At 43.4% G+C, this 20,557-nt stretch overlaps 1 protein-coding gene across 4 annotated transcripts in view; it reads right to left on the bottom strand.

Annotated features, from left to right (window-relative positions):
* Window positions 1-20,557, bottom strand: part of LOC147101268 (F-box/LRR-repeat protein 20) — a 138,487-nt gene that overhangs the window by 68,906 nt on the left and 49,024 nt on the right. For all 4 annotated transcript variants that reach the window (XM_085966559.1, XM_085966561.1, XM_085966558.1 and 1 more), the window contains one exon: window positions 15,943-16,004. In XM_085966559.1, the coding sequence (XP_085822685.1) occupies window positions 15,943-16,004 (62 nt within the window). The remainder of the gene's footprint in view (window positions 1-15,942; window positions 16,005-20,557) is intronic.

Genomic DNA, 20,557 nt, shown 5'->3' with positions numbered 1-20,557 from the left:
ACTCCCCCCACCCCAAAGGGGTGGCAAACACCCAAGCAGCTTGTAAAGACAAAAGCTTGGGCAATCTTGATTTCCAAAGAGCACAGCAGCAACAATGATTCTACCTACACATAAGCAAACACAGAAAGGTAGTGCATAATCATCTGTCATGGCCAACTCCATCAGATCAGCTGGACTTGCAATAGTGGGGGTTTTTTTAAACAAAGAGATTGCCAAGAAACAAGGCTTTTTGTTTTTGCCTGGGGAGGGAAGCAGACCTTTACTTACGTGATGTTGCCAGACTTGTTGAGGTCACTGTTCAGAGATATTGTACAGTACAAAGCTGCAACTTTTTTTAAAAAACTGGTAGGTGGTAGAAGGTTAAACCACAAATATTTCTCCTTTCTGTAAGAACTTTAAGTAGTGTCCATACAGACGGAGGAGGAATGTAACAAAGTATTTATAATCTCTGTTGGTTTCACTATGGGAACAAACATGCAGTACTGAGGAGGAAGGCCTAACATGTACCCTCACACAATGGGGAAATCCAGCACCAGGGTCAGCATCCCCGCTAACCTGATCATGACAACCCTGAAAATAATTTCTTCAAATGTCTAATAAAACTGCAACGTTAATTTAAATTATTAAATTATTTACCTACCTACAATAATGAAACTGGATGGATCATAAAATTACTTAAGAAATTGCAAAACAACTTCAAAACTCAGCATGGTTTCGCCAAACAACATTTAACTGAAACAGTTGTCCGGGTCCACAGTTCCATTTCATCATTCGACTCATCTGACAATTCAACAAAAAACGTTTTTTCTTCCTTTCTGATGTCAAGGATCGCAAGCTTCATCAACTCTTGGACACCAACGCCCCTCCGGAACCTTCTTCCCCATCACTTTCCTCTGATCCCATCCCTTTTCCCAATCTCGCCCCCTGCCGTGTTTTCACTAACCCCTCTGACCTTCCCCTCTCTGACCCCGAACGATCAGTCCTCAGCAAAGGCCTGAGCTTCATCCCCTTACGCCCCCATCTCAATGAATTTCGAGCTCGGCACGATGTGGAGCTCTTTTTTCGTCGCCTTCATCCCCGTGCCCACTTCTTTGGCCAGGAGTCTTCGCCCCACACGGCTGATCCTTTCTCCCGCTTTCTAAATTCTCGTTCTACCTGGACCCCTCCCTCTGGCCTCTTAACCTCTCGAGATCTTTTCATTGCTAACTGCCGCCGTGACATCGGCCATCTCAATTTCCCTGCTCCCCTCTCTCACTCCAACCTACCTCCCTCTGAACTTGCAGCACTCCGTTCTCTCCGATCCAATCCTAACATTATTAAACCTGCTGATAAGGGTGGTGCTGTTGTTGTTTGGCGAACCGACCTCTACCGTGCGGAAGCTGAACGCCAACTCTCCAACACCTCCTCCTACCTCCCCCTGGACCATGACCCCACTACCAAACATCAAGCCATTGTTTCCAAGACTGTCACTGACCTCATCTCCTCTGGAGATCTTCCCTGCCGACCTCATAGTCCCCCAACCCCACACAGCCCGCTTCTACCGCCTTCCCAAGATCCACAAACAGGACTGCCCTGGTAGACCCATCGTTTCAGCCTGTTCTTGCCCCACGGAACTTCTCTCTTCCTATCTCAACTCTATTTTATCCCCTTGTCCAGTATCTTCCCACCTACATCCGCGACTCTTCCGATGCCCTCCGCCACTTTAACAGTTTCCAGTTTCCTGGCCCCAACTGTCTCCTTTTCACTATGGACGTACAATCCCTCTACACCTCCATCCCCCACCAGGATGGCCCGAGGTCGCTCCGCTTCTTCCTTGAACAGAGGCCCAACCAGTCCCCATCCACCACCACCCTCCTCCGCCTGGCTGAACTTGTTCTCACATTGAACAACTTCTCCTCTGACTCCACTCACTTCCTCCAAATTAAAGGTGTTGCTATGGGAACCTGCATGGGCCCTAGCTATGCCTGCCTGTTCATGGGATATGTGGAACATTCTTTGTTCCAGTCCTATTCAGGTCCCCTCCCTCACCTCTTTTTCCGGTACATCGATGATTGTATCGGTGCCGTTTCCTGCTCTCGCCCTGAACTAGATAAGTTTATTCACTTTACTTCCAATTTCCACCCTTCCCTCACCTTCACATGGTCCATCTCCGAGTCTTCCCTTCCTTGACTTCTCCGTCTCCATTTCTGGCGATCGGCTTTCGACAAACATCCACTACAAGCCCACCGACTCCCACAGCTACCTGGACTACACTTCCTCCCACCCCGCTTCCTGTAAGGACTCTATTCTATTCTCCGAGTTTCTCCGTCTCCGCTGCGTCTGTTCCGACGATGCCACCTTCCATACCAGTACTTCAGACATGTCTTCCTTTTTCCTCAACCGAGGATTCCCCTCTACCGTGGTTGACACGGCCCTTGACCGTGTCCATTCTATTTCCCGCACTTCTGCTCTCACCCCTTCCCCTCCCTCCCAGAACCATGATAGGGTTCCCCTTGTCCTCACCTTTCACCCCACCAGCCTCCACATTCAACGGATCATCCTCCGCCATTTCCGCCACCTCCAACGTGATCCCACCACCAAACACATCTTCCCCTCACCTCTCCTTTCAGCATTCCGAAGGGACCACTCCCTCCACGACACCCTGGTCCACTCCTCAATCACCCCTAACAGCCCTTCTCCTTCGCCTGGCACCTTCCCGTGCAAGCGCAGGAGATGCAACACATGCCCTTTTACCTCCTCCCTTCCCACTGTCCAGGGCCCCCAAACACCCCATCCAGGTGAAACAGCGATTTACTTGTACTTCTTGCAATTTAATATACTGTATTCGCTGCTCATGATACGGTCTCCTCTACATTGGGGAGACCAAACGCAGATTGGGCGACCGCTTTGCGGAACACCTCCGTTCAGTCCGTAAGGGTGACCCTGACCTTCCGGTCGCCTGTCACTTTAATTCACCGCTTCACTCCCACTCTGATCTCTCTGTCCTCGGGCTATTACATTGTTCCAATGAAGCTCAACGCAAGCTCGAGTAACAGCACCTCATCTTTCGATTAGGCACATCTACAGCCTTCCGGACTCAAAGTTCAACAATTTCAGATAATAATCCCTGCCCCCATTTTTCATGCTGTATGATTTTTGCCATTCCCATTTGCAACATTTTATCTTTCCTGCCCCTTACATAAGCACAGTATATTCTTTCTATTCCTTCCTCCCCTCCTAAACACCCACCTGCCGTCTCTGCACCTGCTTAATATCTGTTACATCTCCAGCTTTTTCCAGTTCTGATGAAGGGTCCCAGACCTGAAACGTTAACCCTGTTTCTCTCTCCACAGATGCTGCCTGGCCTGCTGAGTATTTCCAGCATTTTCTGTTGTTATTTCAGATTTCCAGCATCTGCAGTATTTTGCTATTGTGTTTAACTGAAACAGAATGCTTTGCGAGAAAGCGCGGCGTACACAACATTAAGCAGCACACACCTGTATGCCCAGGGGCAAAGTCAGCACAATTGTTAAACACACACGTATTCTGGGTTCATCAATCACACTGTAGAAAAAAGCTCCAACATAGCTTAAAAACAAATCTCAGGTTTTAGATAACTATGAACCACTTGGTGCTTCACTGCTCAGGGTGTCATCCGAACCCCTTTACTGTGCATGATCTGGTTACTCTGCCATCATGTGAAGCACTCAACGCAATTCACTTTCATTTTTGCCGTCCTCTCCTAAAGGAGCAGAATTTTGCTAGGTCAGAGTTTCATGGGTATCTACGGTTCTTTGGTACCGCATCCAAATGGCCGTGGCTCAGTGGAGAGCACTTGCCTCTCAGTCAGAAGGTTGTGGGTTCAAGTCCCACTCTAGAGACTCGAGCACAAAAATCTAGGCGGACACTCCAGTGGAGTGCTGCACTGTCAGAGGTGCCGTCTTTCAGATGAGACGTTAAACCGAGGCCCCGTCTGCTCTCTCAGGAGGACGTAAAAGATCCCATGGCACTATTTTGAAGAACAGCAGGGGAGTTATCCCCGGTGTCCTGGCCAATATTTATCCCTCAATCAACATCACTAAAAAAAAAAATTCTCTGGTCATTATCACATTGCTGTTTGTGGGAGCTTGCTGTGCGCAAATTGGCTGCCACATTTCCAACATTACAACAGTGACTACACTTCAAGAAGTACTTCATTGGCGGTAAAGCGCTTTGGGACATCCAGTGGTCATGAAAGACGCTATAGAAATGCAAGTCTTTCTTTTCCTTCAACGTACGAACAAAGACAGCAAGTGTCAGCGTGTAGGGGGCTCTCGCACGCAAGCCTAATCTCATCACTGAAGATCCACATACTTCCTGCACGAGTCACTGGACAGTGATCAGGAGTAGGAACCCCCACAATCTCCACACCCCTCCCCCCAACCACCGCAGACTGAGCAAAATTGTTGCACCCTTGAAACCACCCAAGCCGAGATCATCTAATTCAGCGTTGAGGCTGGACTGAACCTTCCTGGTTTGCATGGCTTAGCTGAACACTGCGCAGTGCATTTATCAACCATACAGGAAGCATCCCGGTAGAGTTGAAGCATTGCCTCATTCTGTAGAAGCAGAACTACTTTGAAACTACAAATCACATTCGGGTTGCTGGTATATCCACTATCTTTGGGTATTATGCGTACATAAAAGTTGATTGCATGTTGATTTACAAGTTAAAAAAAGTAAGACCTACCCTTTCTGATCACCTTCACTACAATTGCTGCTGTTTAACAACTAATTAGATTTACTATTCCAACTTATGAGCTAAATTACATTTGACACATTTAAACTGGATTCCACAACATATACTGTACAAAATCAATAAAAGGAAAGGATGGAAAGATAAATGCAATTAATCACATCAAACTCTGATAAATTGGGCTCAGTATACTACCCAAGCTGAAACTTCAGTGTACAGTAGTACAGAACGAGAGCAGCATGCAAAAGGGTACCGCCTTTCAGACAAGGCACTAAAACATGGCCCGTCTGCCGAATTGTTCAGATTAATGAAGATCCCATGCTGCTATATGAACAGGGAGCTTTCCATGTACCAGACAATATTCTTCCTTCAACCACCAAATGTAGACCAGGTTATTGTTCCATCTCACTACTGCCTGTTGGACCTTAATTGGTGCAAAATGGCTGCCACATTCACCTACATAACAGTGACTGCCATTCAAAAAGCAATTCATTGTCGGTGAACCATTTATATGGTGCATTATCCCAGTCTCGGAATGTCTCAAAAACAACCACCAAAAGTAGTATGTACAATTTTAAATTTGCCACCGATATACTGACATGCATACAAAATCTCAGTTATTAAGTGAGTTTTGTTCCTACAATATACTTTATTACTAGTACACTGTCCATGGCCAATTGATGAATAAGGCTTGCTTTAATATGCAAGATGGCGATGCAGTACAGAGACACAATTAAGAAGCTTGCTCTACAGGGCCTGAAGCTACATCATGGCAGTTGGCATTGGAAAAATGAATGGGAAATGGTGACATAGCAATTTACAATGGTAAATTTAGACAGAAAGCATGATGAAAAATCATGACGGCAGGAGCAAGGTGTGGGGACAGGAAGTGCATATCTGCACAAGATTTTTAATATATATATATATATATATATATATATTATATATTTATTAAGATCTACACATAACAGCTTTGCTGAGGATCAATTTTATGCGCCCTATTTTTAAAGACATGTTTTTATTAGCACCAACATCTAATACAGCAGCCAAGGCATCAGGTAATCTGGGCAGTTCTACTGGATGTACAAGAGAGTTACATTGGTTTCCCAGTTAGCAAGTTAACAGGCCTTACTGCAATTAGATCAAGACCATCACTAATTGCAGCAACATGGAGATTGTATGTGATTGTGAGATAGCACTGCATCCCATAGTAAGGGCTTCATGCTTTTAGATAAAGCATCTATTCAGTTTATTGCCATAGATCCCAAATAGTTCAGCTGGTTAAGGCGATGAGCAGCTGAACCAAACAGACTAGGGATGTCCGAGTCGTTACCCGGTTTGTTAGCTTCAACACCCCGGAGTTGGGGAAGCAGGACAATGCTAACTGATCTGCTGTGCATCTCCAGCACTCTGTTCATTTGATATTCGCTTAGCCAGGTGATGTACTTGGCAGCTGTGCCATTCTACTGGCTGTCTCGAGGTGGCGACACAATTGTTAGCTTTCGCCATTTTATCATAGTGAGGATAGCAGCAGAACAGACTCAAGTGAACTGATCACACATCTCGAACAAATACAATCTATTTTGTCACAGAAAGTTCTACAAACTAAAAGGTTATTTAAGAGCAATCTGTATCAAGTGTGTTGTGGTATAAAAGCTGTATTGATCCAGAAGGGTGCGGGTTTATATTTACAACACTGGAGAAAGTTACAGTAAACTTACACTGGCTAAACTCAAATAACCGGTAAACAACGAGGCATTAAAATGGACCATCTAGATGTGCAGACAGATACCACTAATCTATTGCTATTGATAAAACAAAAGGGGGAAAAAAAGTATACTTTTTTCTCTTCTCCCCACAATGTTCTCCTGGACATGTTGGAGGGAGGGTGAGAGGGGATCTCATTGAAACATATAAAATTCTGACAGGGCTAGGCAGACTGGATGTTTCCCCTGGCTGGGGGGTCGAGAATGAGGGGTCACAGTCTCGGGATATGGGGTAGAACATTTAGGACTGAGATGAGGAGAAATTTCCTCACTCGGAGGGTGGTGAACCTGTGGAATTCTCTGCCACAGAAGGCTGTGGAGGCCAAGTCACTGAATATATTTAAGAGGTAGATAGATTTCTAGACACAAAAGGCATCAAGGGGTATGGGGAGAAAGCAGGAATGTGGTATTGAGATCGAGGATCAGCCATGATCATACTGAATGGCAGAGCAGGCTCGAAGGGCCAACTCCTGCTCCTATTTTTCTATGTTTCTATCTGTTCCAAGACCATGTAGCAAAGGCAGAGTGGTTTTAACGGGGGATTTTAACTTTCACAGATTGGGATAAGCAGACTAGCACGTCAGAAAGGCAGTGAATTTTTTGTGTGTTCGGGATAGTTTTCTGCAACAATATGTTCTAGAACCAACAAGGGGGCATGCCATATTAGATTTAGTAATGAGTAATGAGCCAGATTTAGCAGCCCAACGGTGCGCAAACATTTATCTAAAAGCGATCATAACATGATTGAGTTCAACGTAGTGTTTGAAAGGGAGAAATGTGAAACAGCTACTAAGATTCTAGATTTAGGTAAGGCCGACTTCAATACGATGAGGCAGAGACTGTCCACAGTAAACTGGGCATATCTGTTAATGGGTAAAACGACAGGGCAAGAGCTATACTTGCCACAAAAAAAAACAGCCATGGACGACTAAAGAGGTAAGTCAACATAAAGCTAAAAGTAAAAATAGCCAAAGATCCTGGCGAATGGGAAAGATACAAAGAACACCAAAGGGTGACAAAACAGATAGCAAGAGCTATAAAAGGAGAGTATGAAAAGAATCTCACAAGGGATAGTAAAATCATCACAAAACATTTTTACAATTATATTGGGAAAAAGGTGGTCAGGAGCAATGTTGGCCCCTTGAAAACTGATAATGGTGATATTGTCAATGATAAGGAAATGGTAGACCTGTTGAATAATACATCATCCCCCACTGCCCAATTCCCAGTCCTCTGACTGTAGCCTCTCGAAATGTCAGCGATTCACAATATATATTAATGATCTAGACGAGGGAACTAGATGTAATATCTCCAAGTTTGCAGACGACACAAAGCTGGGTGGGCATGTGTGCTGTGAGGAGGATGCCGAGAAACTCCAGGATGATTTGGACAGGTTGGGTGATTGGGCAGATGTATGGCAGATGCAATATAACATGGATAAATGTGAGGTTATCCACTTTGGTGTCAAAAACAGGAAGGCAGATTATTATCTGAATGGCAATAGATTGGGAGAAGGGGAAGTGCAACGAGAACTGGGTGTCCTTGTGCACCAGTCGCTGAAGGTAAGCATGCAGGTGCAGCAGGCGGTTCAGAAGGCAAATGGTATGTTGGCCTTCGTAGCGAGAGGGTTCGAGTACAGGAACAAGGATGTCTTGCTGCAGTTGTACAGAGCCTTGGTGAGACCACACCTTGAGCATTGCGTGCAGTTTTGGTCGCCTTATCTGAGGAAGGATGTTCTTGCCATGGAAGGAGTTCAGCGAAGATTCACCAGGCTGATACCTGGGATGGCAGGAATGACGTATGAGGAGAGATTGTATCGATTGGGCTTATACTCGCTGGAGTTTAGAAGAATGAGAGGGGATCTCATTGAAACTTATAAAATTCTGACAGGACTGGACAGACTAGATGCAGGAAGGATGTTCCTGATGGCGGGGGAGTCCAGAACCAGGGGTCACAGTCTAAGGATAAGGGGTAAGCTATTTAGGACTGAGATGAGGGAGGAATTTCTTCACCCAGAGAGTGGTGAACCTGTGGAATTCTCTACCACAGAAGGCAGTTGAGGCCAATTCATTAAATATATTCAAGAAGGAGTTGGATATATTTCTTAAGGCTAAAGGGATCAAGGGATATGGCGAGAAAGCAGGGACAGGGTACTGAATTTGGATGATCAGCCATGATCGCATTGAATGGCGGAGCAGGCTCGAGGGGCCGAATGGCCTACTCCTGCTCCTATCGTCTATGTTTCCTTTTGCCCCACCATTTGAGGCCATGCCTTCAGCCACCTATGCTCCACACTCTGAAATTACCTCCTTTAACCTTGCTGCCTTTCCACCTCCCTCTCCTCTTTTAAGACCCTCCTTAAAACCCTCCTCTTTGACCAAGCTTTTGGTCACCTCACTAATATAACAATTTTTTTTCCCGATTACATCTCTAAGAAGCACCTAGGGCCGTTTTTCTACTTTTTAAAAGGAATAATATAAATGCAAGTTGTTGTTGACAGCTAACTTCTTCCATCAGGCAGGCCTGCATATTTGCCCCGTGTCATCGTTTCGAAGGCTCAACGTGCCTTTTTAAAATACTTAGAATTTCAGAGGCAGCAAATGTTTGCCAGTGGCTGCAATAGTTACAGGAAACTTTGGTTTATCCGGAGGTTAATTGTCCGGAATGCTCGATCCACCGGCAAAAATCAGGAGCCGTTTTGTTAGGTTTTTTCTTCTTCTTGTGGCTTTTTTTTCTTCTCGTGGCTTTTTTTTCTTCTCGTGGCTTTTTTTTCCCCCAACAGTCAGGCTCTGCAAAGTCTCTCTGAAGCTGTTGCTAAGCTACAGAGACACTTCCAAGGTACGGCCGACTGTTTAGAAGCTGTTGCTAAGCAACAGTGTTTGTTGCCAGATACGGAGCTGAATGCTTCAACATTAGCGCTGGTTTGTCCGGCAGTTTTGAAGAAACGGTAACAGCTCGGTCCCGTCGGTGCCGGATATCACAAAATTTCCTGTACTAGGACACGCAGCAAAAAACGAAAGGTATTAGTGTGGTACTGTATGCAGTAGAGTTCCAGACCTGGCCCATGTTACCAACTCTGATTGGACACATTCCTGGAAGTTTCATGACATGGCATCCTGTGTCCCACTGCCCCACCTCCACCACTGATTTACCAACGCGCTCCTGCTCGTGACGCACCGCCTTCCCAAGTCAATTGAGAAGCGAACAGACTCGTCAATTGAGAAGCGAACAGACTCTTCATTACCCGATTGGATCATTCTCAACTTCAGTCAAACAGCTCTTTTCTCCTCATTTTCACTTTTTTTTATATAACTAATAAGCAAAAGTGTTCAAAGAAAATTTTACCAAGCACACAAATATTTTCATGTCCCGATCATTTTTCTCCAGGATTGCTCACAGCCGTGCCCTGGAGTTCAATCTTCAATTCCTGGGAGACACCAGGACAATGCTGGCGGGTTGGCAACACTATTCCCACCACTACTAGGAACAGGATTTATCAACAATTTGGCAGGCTCCAAAAAAAAATGGAATGAGAAAAGGCCCATTAAATCAATCACTTCCACAAACCAAGAAATCAACAGAATATATTTCAACTCCTGATGACAGCTTTCACTAAATGTGTCCTTGTTCTGTAATCCATCTGACTTGCATTGCTTTCCCTCAGTCTGTCATTTATGAGGTCTCAGCAACTCAAGGAACATTCCAACACACAACGCGACCATCCCTATCTCCTTATACCTTTCAAATCCTACTTGCAAGATATTCGTCCAGTTCCTTTTTAAAGCTATTTATTAGCAATATTAATTGTTTTGCTGGGTCTCTTTTCTACATAGCCAAAAATTTTTAGGGGGAAAACCGTTCTAATCTCAAGTTTCATTCTCACAGTCCAAGTTAAATAATCTGCTTGCCTACAATGTATTTTGTGACCCCTACGGGTGCCGCACAAGTTCCGGGTTGAGGCTTGCGAAGCGGATGCGCTAAAACACGGAACTTGCAATCTGTCAAGAATCTTCTTGACAGATCCTCCGCATCCCCGGGAGAAGAGCCTCGGTGGGTGGAGAGCTGCGCTACTTGCCCAATTTCCGCTCGCTGAATGCCCGTGAAATTCTTACGCCTGGTTAAAGCAGGCATAAGGCTTGCTTTTACCAGAAGAGTTTTAAAAAATAGAAAAATAAAATATTACCCATTTATACATTAAAAACAATGTCCAATAAGGTAAGTTTATTTTTAACCCCATTAAAACACCATTTTTTTCAAAATATTACATTTTAATTTAATATTTAATTAAATGGCATTAATTATTTTTAAATATGTAATTTAAAAAAATTATTTTGTGTGTTTGTGTATTTTTCAAGTGATCCCCATTCATACTTATGGGAATTCTGTACGTACGGAACTCCCATAAGTGTGAATGGGGATTCCTTTCTTTTATTCGTTGGTCGAGCCCACGTGATCCCGGGGCGCTTGCAAACCACATATGCCCCTGGGCTACGTGGGCCTCTGCCCGCGCATACCCAGAGAGGCCCAGGATCGCTAGTCTCTACACCTCCCGGCCACTAGGTAAATGCGTAGAGTTTTTACAGGTTGGATGCATGCGCGTGAAGTCTCCGATTGCAAATTTTGGGCCAATATCTATTCCATTCAGCATCTTAAAAACTTGTATCCTACCTCCTCTCAATCTCTTCTCTATGAAAACGCAAGTCTACCCGAGTCTCTTCATAGTTTACAGCCCCAAGTCTCAACTGAATCCCTTCCAGCACAATTTTTTTTATTTTCAAAGATGCCCAAATAGCACAATATATTCCAACTGTGACCTAACCAAAGATCCACGCAGATTTATAGTCTATATTTATAGTCAAGAGAAAAAGAACTTGTATTTATCACCTTATCCCCATCTGTCATAATATCCCAAGGCACTTCACATAATTAATTATTTTCAAGTTCAGTCACTGTTGCTAGACAGACAATTTTGGCAGTTAATTTGCATGCAGCAAAGTTTTACAAATAGAAAGGAGATCATTGACAAGTTAATTTTTTTTTAAATAGTGTTGCTTGTGGGAAGAATGTTGGTCAGGACATCAGGAGAACTTCTTACTAACCTTCATATAGTGCCACAGGATCTTTAATGCTCACCTGAACCACTTTATATAAAAAAGGTTTTGTCTGCTTTTTCAATGCCTCATCCAAAAGAACAGCATTTCTGACAATGTAACACTCCCTCAGTAATGCACTGAAGGATCAGCTTGGATTATATATTCAAACCTTGGAGGCGGGCTTGAACCAATGACTCAAGAGATGAGAGTACGATCAACTGAGCCAAGCAGACACTTGTCCTCAAGATTCATCTCAACACATGATTCAAGTCAAGAACTCAACTTTGCCTGCACACTTTCTGTAAGTGGTCAATAAACACATCCAAATCCTTTCCCACCTTAACTATTGAACATTACTTAGCACATGCAAAATGTGGAATGCACTACCACAGTAGTTGAGGCAAATAGCATAGATACATTTACGGGAAAGCTAGATAAGTACATGAGGGATGTTGCTAGGGTGAGATGAAGTAGAGTGGGAGGAGGCGTGTGTGGAGCATCACAGGCATAGACCTGTTGGGGCAAATAGATATTTTCAGCACAGAAATAGGCCATGTAATTCTAACTACAATTCAGGTTTCCTGCAACAAGCATGGATTATTTTGCATTTATCCACATCAAAATTAACCCATCTATTTACTTGTCCCAGAACTCTTTAAATACCATTAGCTTCTCTTATATTAGTCATATACAAAATCAGCAAACATTTTATTGCAAGTATTACCTTCTTCCACAGCACATACAAATATCATGAATGGTAGGAGACGTAGAAGAAATCCACAGGTCTCTACTGGTAACTACACACCAACCCCTTACAAAGCCTTTTCATTTGCTTTCCTAAAATGGTTGTCCATAAATTTCATGAATTGCAAATTTCTTCACAAGTCTCAAAACGTTGAAACTTGCAGAAAATTCAAAATTTGCACCACACATGTAAAGTACATATTGGTTCTTTCTCTTCATGCCTCACCCCCCAAACAGTCCATTTCTAGTTAGGAGAGACTAACACCGCTCAAATTAGCCGCCAGAAGGCATGCAAGATGGACTTGGGAGTATGGGCTTATTGATTTTCCTTTCCTAACTCTCTCTCGAAGATATGCCTTTGCTCAGCATCCAACAGACAGCACAGCTGTGAACAGTACAGTATTTGAAAGTGGGGGAATCACGAGCTTGCCACACTACAACACAAGATTCCACTTACACCGCCACTTATGCCCCAATTTATTTATAAAATGGCATGTTTGTGATCAAAGCTATTATGCACTGTGTACATTCCATACCGCCTACAGTACAATAGTCTTCAATTACAAAAATACTTCTTGGTATTTTTCCACAGACTAAATGCTTAAAAAAAACATTATTTCCGGAGTAGTTTAATAATCATTTGCTGTTTAATTCAATCCTGCTTCCTGCCCAAATTATTTTTGGCAGCTGGCAAAGTGAAGCACAGGGAATGTTTTTAGAAAAAAATTACAGATTGGATAGTGTCTCTTTAAATTCCCAGATTCTGGTGTTTCCTAGCACCGCTTCCCCAGTACACAGAACAAAAAGCAGGTTTTGCATAGACTCACATTACTGTTAATACCAAGTAAATAAACAAACATTCTCCATGCTTCTTTTTACTTCAGAAGTAAAGCCGAGAAGTGCTGCACCTTCCTACTCATTTCCTCATACTCCCACTGATTCATGATCACATTCCACCTCACCACTTCTATAAAATAAACAACAACTTGTATTTATATAGCGCCTTTAACGTCGCAAAATGTCCCAAGGCACTTCACAGGAGTATTATTAGGCAAAAAATGACACAGAGCCACATAATCAGAAATTAGGGCAGGTGACCAAAAGCTTGGTCAAAGAGGTAGGTTTTAAGGAGCGTCTTAAAGGAGGAAAGAAAGGTAAAGAAGCGGAGAGGTTTAGGCAGGGAATTCCAGAGCTTAGGACCCAGGCAACAGAAGGCACGGCCACCAATGGTCGAGCGATTATAATCAGGGATGTTCAAAAGGGCAGAATTAGAGGAGCGCAGATATCTCCGGGGGGGGGGGGGGTTTGAAGGAGATTAGAGATAGGGAGGGGCGAGGTCATGGAGGGTTTGAAAACAAGGATGAGAATTTTGAATCGAGGTATTGCTTAAGTGCAGGAGTGATGGGTGAATGGGACTTGCTGCAAGTTAAGACGTGGGCAGCTGAGGTTTGGATCACCTCAAGTTTACCTAGGGTAGAATGTGGGAGGCCAGCCAGGAGTGCGTTGGAATAGTCAAATCTAAAAAAGGTAACAAAGGCATGGATGAGGGTTTCAGCAGCGGATGAGCTGAGGCAAGGGTGGAGACGGGCGATGTTACAGAGGTGGAAATAGGCAGTCTTAGTTATGCTGCGGATATGTGGTCGGAAGCTCATTTCAGGGTCAAATATGACACCAAGGTTGCGAATAGTGTGGTTCAGCCTCAGACAGATGTTAGGGAGAGGGATGGAGTCAGTGGCTAGGGAACGGAGTTTGTGGCAGGGACCGAAAACAATGGCGTCGGTCTTCCCAATATTTAATTGGAGAAAAAAACTACCTTCGTAACTGCACTCTCCTTAGGTCATTCAAAGCTACGTTTTTCCAAGTACCTCATCATGTATCAAAGTCCTTCGCATACTTGACTGTTATTTGGTCAAATTCGGTAGCCGTTTTATGCATAGCATAAATAGTCAACACCGCTAGTAAAAATGAGGGCTAATTAATTGGTACCTAGTGGTGGTGAAGACAGCGGAGTGCTGGGAGAACTCCCTGTTGTTCTTTGAATAGTGGCATGGAATCTTAAATGTCATCTCAACCACCAGAAATGGAAGATGGCACCTCAGATCACCCTAAAGCATCATCCAAAGGACGGCACCTCCAACAATGCAGCACCCTGCACTTGAGTGCCAGCCTAAATTATATCTTCAAGTCCTAGAGTGAACGCACAACCTTCCAACTCACTACCAACTGCGCCAAGCCAACACTAAGGTTTAGGAGTTAAAGGACAAAAAAATCGTCAGTCTTTTTGTAGAGTAGATCTCAAATCAATACTTTGGACTAAATCTTTGTCGAAGAACCTGCAGTTCTCCTGAAATAACACTTTCCTTGTTAATGTTGGAAAATAACCAGAAATGAAGCTAAATTTTAAAATTGTATTTAACTGTAGTACAGAATGAGTTACAAATATAAGGGGGATAAAGTGTTGATGGGTTGATTGTTTCATCATCCAAGCACTAGAATCTTAACCAAAAGGAAGTTCAATTCAATTTGGGGTCTCAGAAGTCATCTGGATTCACCCATTCTTATGTGGACAGGTTTTGTTCGTTTTTGGCTACAAAGATTCATCTTCACTGCAAGGGGTGAAAAGGAATAGGAAAGTGTTACAGACACAACCTTACACTTTAGAAACCCACGCCTTTTGTCAATCATGCAGCAACATTAATGGTAAATACACAAAGGCAAACTGCAATGTAGAAATGCAATGAAGAATCGTCGTCGGTGACACTACATCAAAATGCCACAGCTGGGTCTCACCTTCAGGGCATTCAGGGGTGATGGAAGGAATATTTTTATCCACTTTGTAGGTAAAGGTCAAGGGAGTCCCACTGCAAATTTGCCAAGAGCAGCATCAGAAGACATGTTTATTTCCCCTTCCTTTTTGAAGGAGATAGGTCTGCTGAGGAATGGCATATGCCTGGGAGAGGCTTAACTGTCCATCATACTGGCTAAAAGTAATTACACTGTAAAAGGGACAAAACACATTCTTATGGATGAATGGCACCAAATGCAGGGGTTGGGCACCTTTATTTAATTCAATTTAATATTTACCTTGCACTCCAGCCCTAAACCATTGGCGTTTCGCAGCATCAAAGGTACAGGTGATGGCTTTTGAAGAACATTTGTTGGCTGTTGCTTATTTTAAGCGTTTCTCCAAGTTTTTAAACTTCAAACACTCCTACTTTCTAGCAGCCCCTTAACACATATTGTACAATACCATGAAGAAATTTGCCAAATCGCCCAGATTAACTTTGAGAAGATACGTCCTTCTGGAAGTGGGGAATTATGGAAACGCTAAAAGACTCAGTTCCAGGTGAAAAACTAGACACTCATGGTTTGAATGAGCTGGTTTTGACATTACACAAAAGTAATTAACATCTATTTTTAAGTCACAGCTTAAACTTCAGAAGGTTTTGCTCCCAAACTCCACCGTTCCACCATTTTTGAAGTAAGTTAATAACACTTCAACATAATGGATTTGTAAAGGTGCTAAATTTGACCATTTAAGATTTTTCAATCATTTTTGATCTATAGCCTCCATATGTAGCAGAAAGAGATTCCTTCTCCAAGGTTTGATTTGTGTTGTTCTTACCGGAGCAGCAGTTCCTTTGGGAGTTTCTTGTTTATCACAGCTTCATCGTTGTTCGAGAACATCTAGAAAACAGAGGGTTAGTGTTAGAACATGCCAGGTGCAAAACAAAAATTAAACAAACAATGAGAATGGAAACCAAAGCAGGGGTTCCATCCTCTACTCACTGCTGCGTAAAGTTGCAACAGTGGGGATGGGGAGCCTGGAATCGATAGTGACCAATTCAAACAAGGTTTATTCAGTAGTCCAGCAGGCATCAGAACCAGTAGCAGTTGAGCGTTTGCACTATGTGAAAGGCAAACTTGAATCATTACCTCATCCATCCTTGATCAAGGTTAAAGAGGGGAAATTGCTGAAAAAAATTCAGCTGTTGCACATAAACAGAAAATATGTAGCTCGGGAGTAATCCTGGTTTTCTGTGCCCCAGGGTCTCATCTGGGCTATCTTATTTGTCAGTTAAAATAAAACATTACAAGGCACTGGTCTTACCTCCCAATCCTGACACTCAGCTGAGAAATGAACAATTTTCTATATCTACACAACATAACATAAAATATAGATAGATAGATATAGATAGAGGTGGGGGTAATGTATGAAGCACAAGGATTTAATTTTAAAAAACGTTTACTGCAATGCCAGAGCACAGCAGGTCCCATTCCCCTCCCCAGGCACAGCGCAGTGCCTGTCACAACCATCAGCCTGTTTCTATAGGACACTGATAGAAAACTAGATTTTTTTAAATACATAGCTGTGATATCTTCCTGGCCAGTCAGTCATTCAAGTTGGCAAGCTCGGCAGAGAGCGAGGACCTTCAGACCTCAACCAAAAAAAGGATTGGCTCAAATATCATTCATAAAACAACAACAACAACAACGGAACAAGTAGGGATCCTGGCATTGAACACATAACGAGCAAAAACCATCAGCAGTTAGTCAACAGCGATCAATAACAACGAGCAAGAAGGGGAACCAATAACGCTATTCAAAATATTTTTGAAAATTATTTTTGCTGTTATTTTATTTCGTCAGCAATTTGAGGACAAATATAAGGTGATAAACTCACATATTTAAAAAATAATCACAATGCACAAAAAAAGTCACTAAACTAGCCCATAGAGTCACTTTTCAGTGTTTGACTCTCTCCAACAATGTTTCCCTCCAAATGCTGAGGACTTCCCACAGCTTATTAGCTACCTTGAATGAACAGGCTCAGCTACTGTGGCAGACTGCAACATCCAGACTGCACTAGTGTCATGTCGACTGCAACTCCTAAAGTGCTGCTTAAGGCTGCTTTCCTTCGGACTCTCACGAGCACTATCGAGTCAGAAAAGTGGGCCTGTACAATACAACAGGATTTGTTTCGCGACAACTCACATCGAGAATGGGCATGCATTAAGCGTGCCAGGACATACTGTTTGCGAGTCCCACCTCCTGCACCCACCAACAACGGAACAGAACAGGCAGCACTGAAACCTCAAAGCCATGGTTGGGACCAGTGAATCCAGTGTGACATAACAGGCAACTTGTCACAACTCATAAAAAATATATACATTGTTAATATCTATAAGATGCAACAGTACAATGCACCAGCAGTTCATAGCACTCCAGCACTGTTAAAGTTGCTGATGAATAATGTCCATATTAAACTCCCTTTTGTGCATATGAAAACACACAACTGTGCAGGGATCCAAAAAACAATAAATAAACCTGGGTTTCTCTCAGCAGGAGATGTGCAGATATATACATACTAAGTGCAGGACAGGTCACCCTAGAAAAAGGCAGCAGGGTGATGAAAGTTTGAACAGAGCTGCTTTGGCCATTCTTGCACATGTCTCAATGGGCCAGAAATTCGGGTCCCCACAGGCGAGTACGCGCTGGGTACTCATGCGTAGGCCCAACGAAAGTGCCGGTTTCGTGCATGCGCGGGAAACCGGAACTTCCATTCCCTTAAAGGAAGGGGTTCACAGGTCGAACGTGTGCTCCGGAGAGGCAGCGCATACGCCTGGAACTTCCGTTTTTTTTGCAGCTTTCTCCAGGAGGGTAAGTCTCCAGGAGCTACACTTGTAAAAAGCAGTCGCAAGGCCTGCTTTTAACAAGGTAAGTGGTGAATTAAGTTAAATTAAAACATTTTTCCACAGGTTTATTATTTTTAAATACTTTAAAGAAAGGTAAGTTTATTTTTAGCCCCATTAGAAACTGTAATTAATTTTTTCAAAAATTTAAATTGTTTAAGTTATTTTATGTAATTTATAGTTATTTTTAAAATGTGATTTTTTTAAAATTTATTTGAAGTTTGAGTTAGGTTTTGGGGCTGAATTGTATTCATAGATTTGACAGCTCTTCCTGTCAAATCTATGAATACAGATTCCCTGCTACCATGTGGGCCATGGAGAGCCAATGATCCCAGGGGACGCTTCGAACTAACTGCGCCCCTGGGATACGCAAGAACTGTGCGCCGGCAGTTGGAGGAGGCCCAGGATCGGAATCCCACGCGGGCCCACAGCACAACGGCCGGCGCGCTAGGTAAGTGCAGGTCGGAGGCTTGCACCCGCGGGAAGCCTCCGACCTGAATTTCTGGGCCATCGTGTCTACGCAGACTGCAGGCAAGGTCTGCAAACAGGTTGCCAACATCTCTCGATCAGTCAGTGCGTGGCCACAAAAAATTAAAGGGGAGCAGGAAGAAAAGGATTTCACTCAAATAAAATATATATACTTGGGTTACTGATCGAGTGTAAGTCTGTATAGAAAGCAATGCCTCTAGGCACTTGATTTGATGAGAAAAATTACTCTAGATTGCTGAGCGTTTTATTTTTTCAGTCCCTTTTGTCCTATTTCAAACTTTTTGCATTCTTTCCATTTTCTTCTTCCACTACTTCCAGTTTCTTGTTTTTATTTCGAGCAAAAGTAAACACATTAATTCCACCCCTCCTCCCTCTGAATCTAGCAGAGACTCTGAAATATTTCCTTTTGCTCCCGACCTAAAAATAGCAAGACCACTGACCTCACAACAGTGGAATTTTTGACCCCTGCAGTGAAAGTGGTTTCAATTATAAAGTCTGTTGGAGTAGCCAACATCAGATTTACAGCTCACTGGTGTGCTGCAGATTATAACAGACACGTACACATTAACCTGGCTAAAATCCGACAAGTCAGTCATTTGCATTTCAGCCCATTGTTAACGTGCTGTAGAAACTTATTCCCATCTTCAAAGTTGGACAAATCTTCCCCAAACTAGCCATTACATTTATCCAGTTCCTCCTCTATGACAGATCACACAGGACACTTGACTCAAGATGTTTTTCTATTGGTTTGCTTTTCATTTGGATTCCAGGAGCCCAGTGTCCACGAGCCGCTCCCAATGCTCTGGCTGTTAAATCTATTTTCCGTAGCCAGTCAGTAGACACATTTACTTCAGACTCTGGGAGCCTTGCTCAAAGACCGAATGTAAAAGCAGCTTGTGGTGCTTCAGATATCCAACACTGCATTTATGTCAGAGCTGCAGAGTCAATAAGGCTGCGATACCACCTCCGATAGCATGCAGATTGCAAAATCATCTAAAAAAAAGTGTTTCTCCCCACCTCCATCAAGTTGCTCAAAGCAGCTGAACTGGGGCAGCAATGAACACCTGCTGCCAGCCACGATCTGTAAAATATTTCCACTGCTTGGCCCAAGACAGTTCAGTCCACTGGCAGGAGGGTCGGTAAACAGAGAACACAGATTTAAGATAATTGGCAAAAGGGAGAAGAGAACATTTTTGAGCTGGAATGCGCTGCCCGAAAGGATAGTGGAAGCAGATTCAGTAGTAACTTTGAAAAGGGTTTTGGATATACACGGGCTGAACAGCTTCTTTCTGTAGAATCAGAGAATGGTTACAGCACTGAAGGAGGCCATTCGGCCTGTCGAGCCCGTGCCGGCTCTCTGAAAGAGCACTTCAGCTAATTCCACTGTCCCGCACTTTCCCCGTAGCACTGCAAAAAAAATTTCCTTCAGCTACTTATCCAATTCCCTTTTGAAAAACCACGATTGAATCTGCCTCCACCACCCAGATCCTAACCACTCGCTGCGTAAAAAAGTTTTTCCTCATGTCGCCTTTGGTTCTTCTACCAATCACCTTAAATCTGTCCCCTCTGGTTCGAGACCTTTCCGTCAATGGGAACAGTTTATCTCTATCTACTCTTTCTAGACCCCTCATGATTGTGAACACCTCTGCCAGATCTCCTCTCAACCTTCTCTGTTCAAAGGAGAACAGCCCCAGCTTCTCCAGTCTATCCACGTAACTGAAGTCCCTCATCCCTGGAACCATTCTTGTAAATCTTTTCTGCACCCTCTGTAAGGCCTTCACATCCTTCCTAAAGAACAGGGCCCAGAATTGGACACAATTGAGGCCGAACCAGTGTTTTATAAAGGCTCATCGTAACTTCCTTGCTTTTGTACTCTTTGCCTCTATTTATGAAGCCCAGGATCCCGTTTGCTTTTTTAACTGCTTTCTCAGTCTGCCCTGCCATCTTCAACGATTTGTACGTACATACCCCCAGGTCTCTCTGTTCATCCACCCCTTTAGAATTGTACCCTTTAGTTTATATTGCCTCACCTCGTTCTTCCTACCAAAATGTATCACT

Source organism: Somniosus microcephalus, chromosome 24, assembly GCF_052327205.1.
Source record: "Somniosus microcephalus isolate GS21.2 chromosome 24, FLI_Smic_1.0, whole genome shotgun sequence".
Taxonomy (NCBI): domain Eukaryota; kingdom Metazoa; phylum Chordata; class Chondrichthyes; order Squaliformes; family Somniosidae; genus Somniosus; species Somniosus microcephalus.
This window is presented reverse-complemented; position numbering and strand designations above follow the sequence as displayed.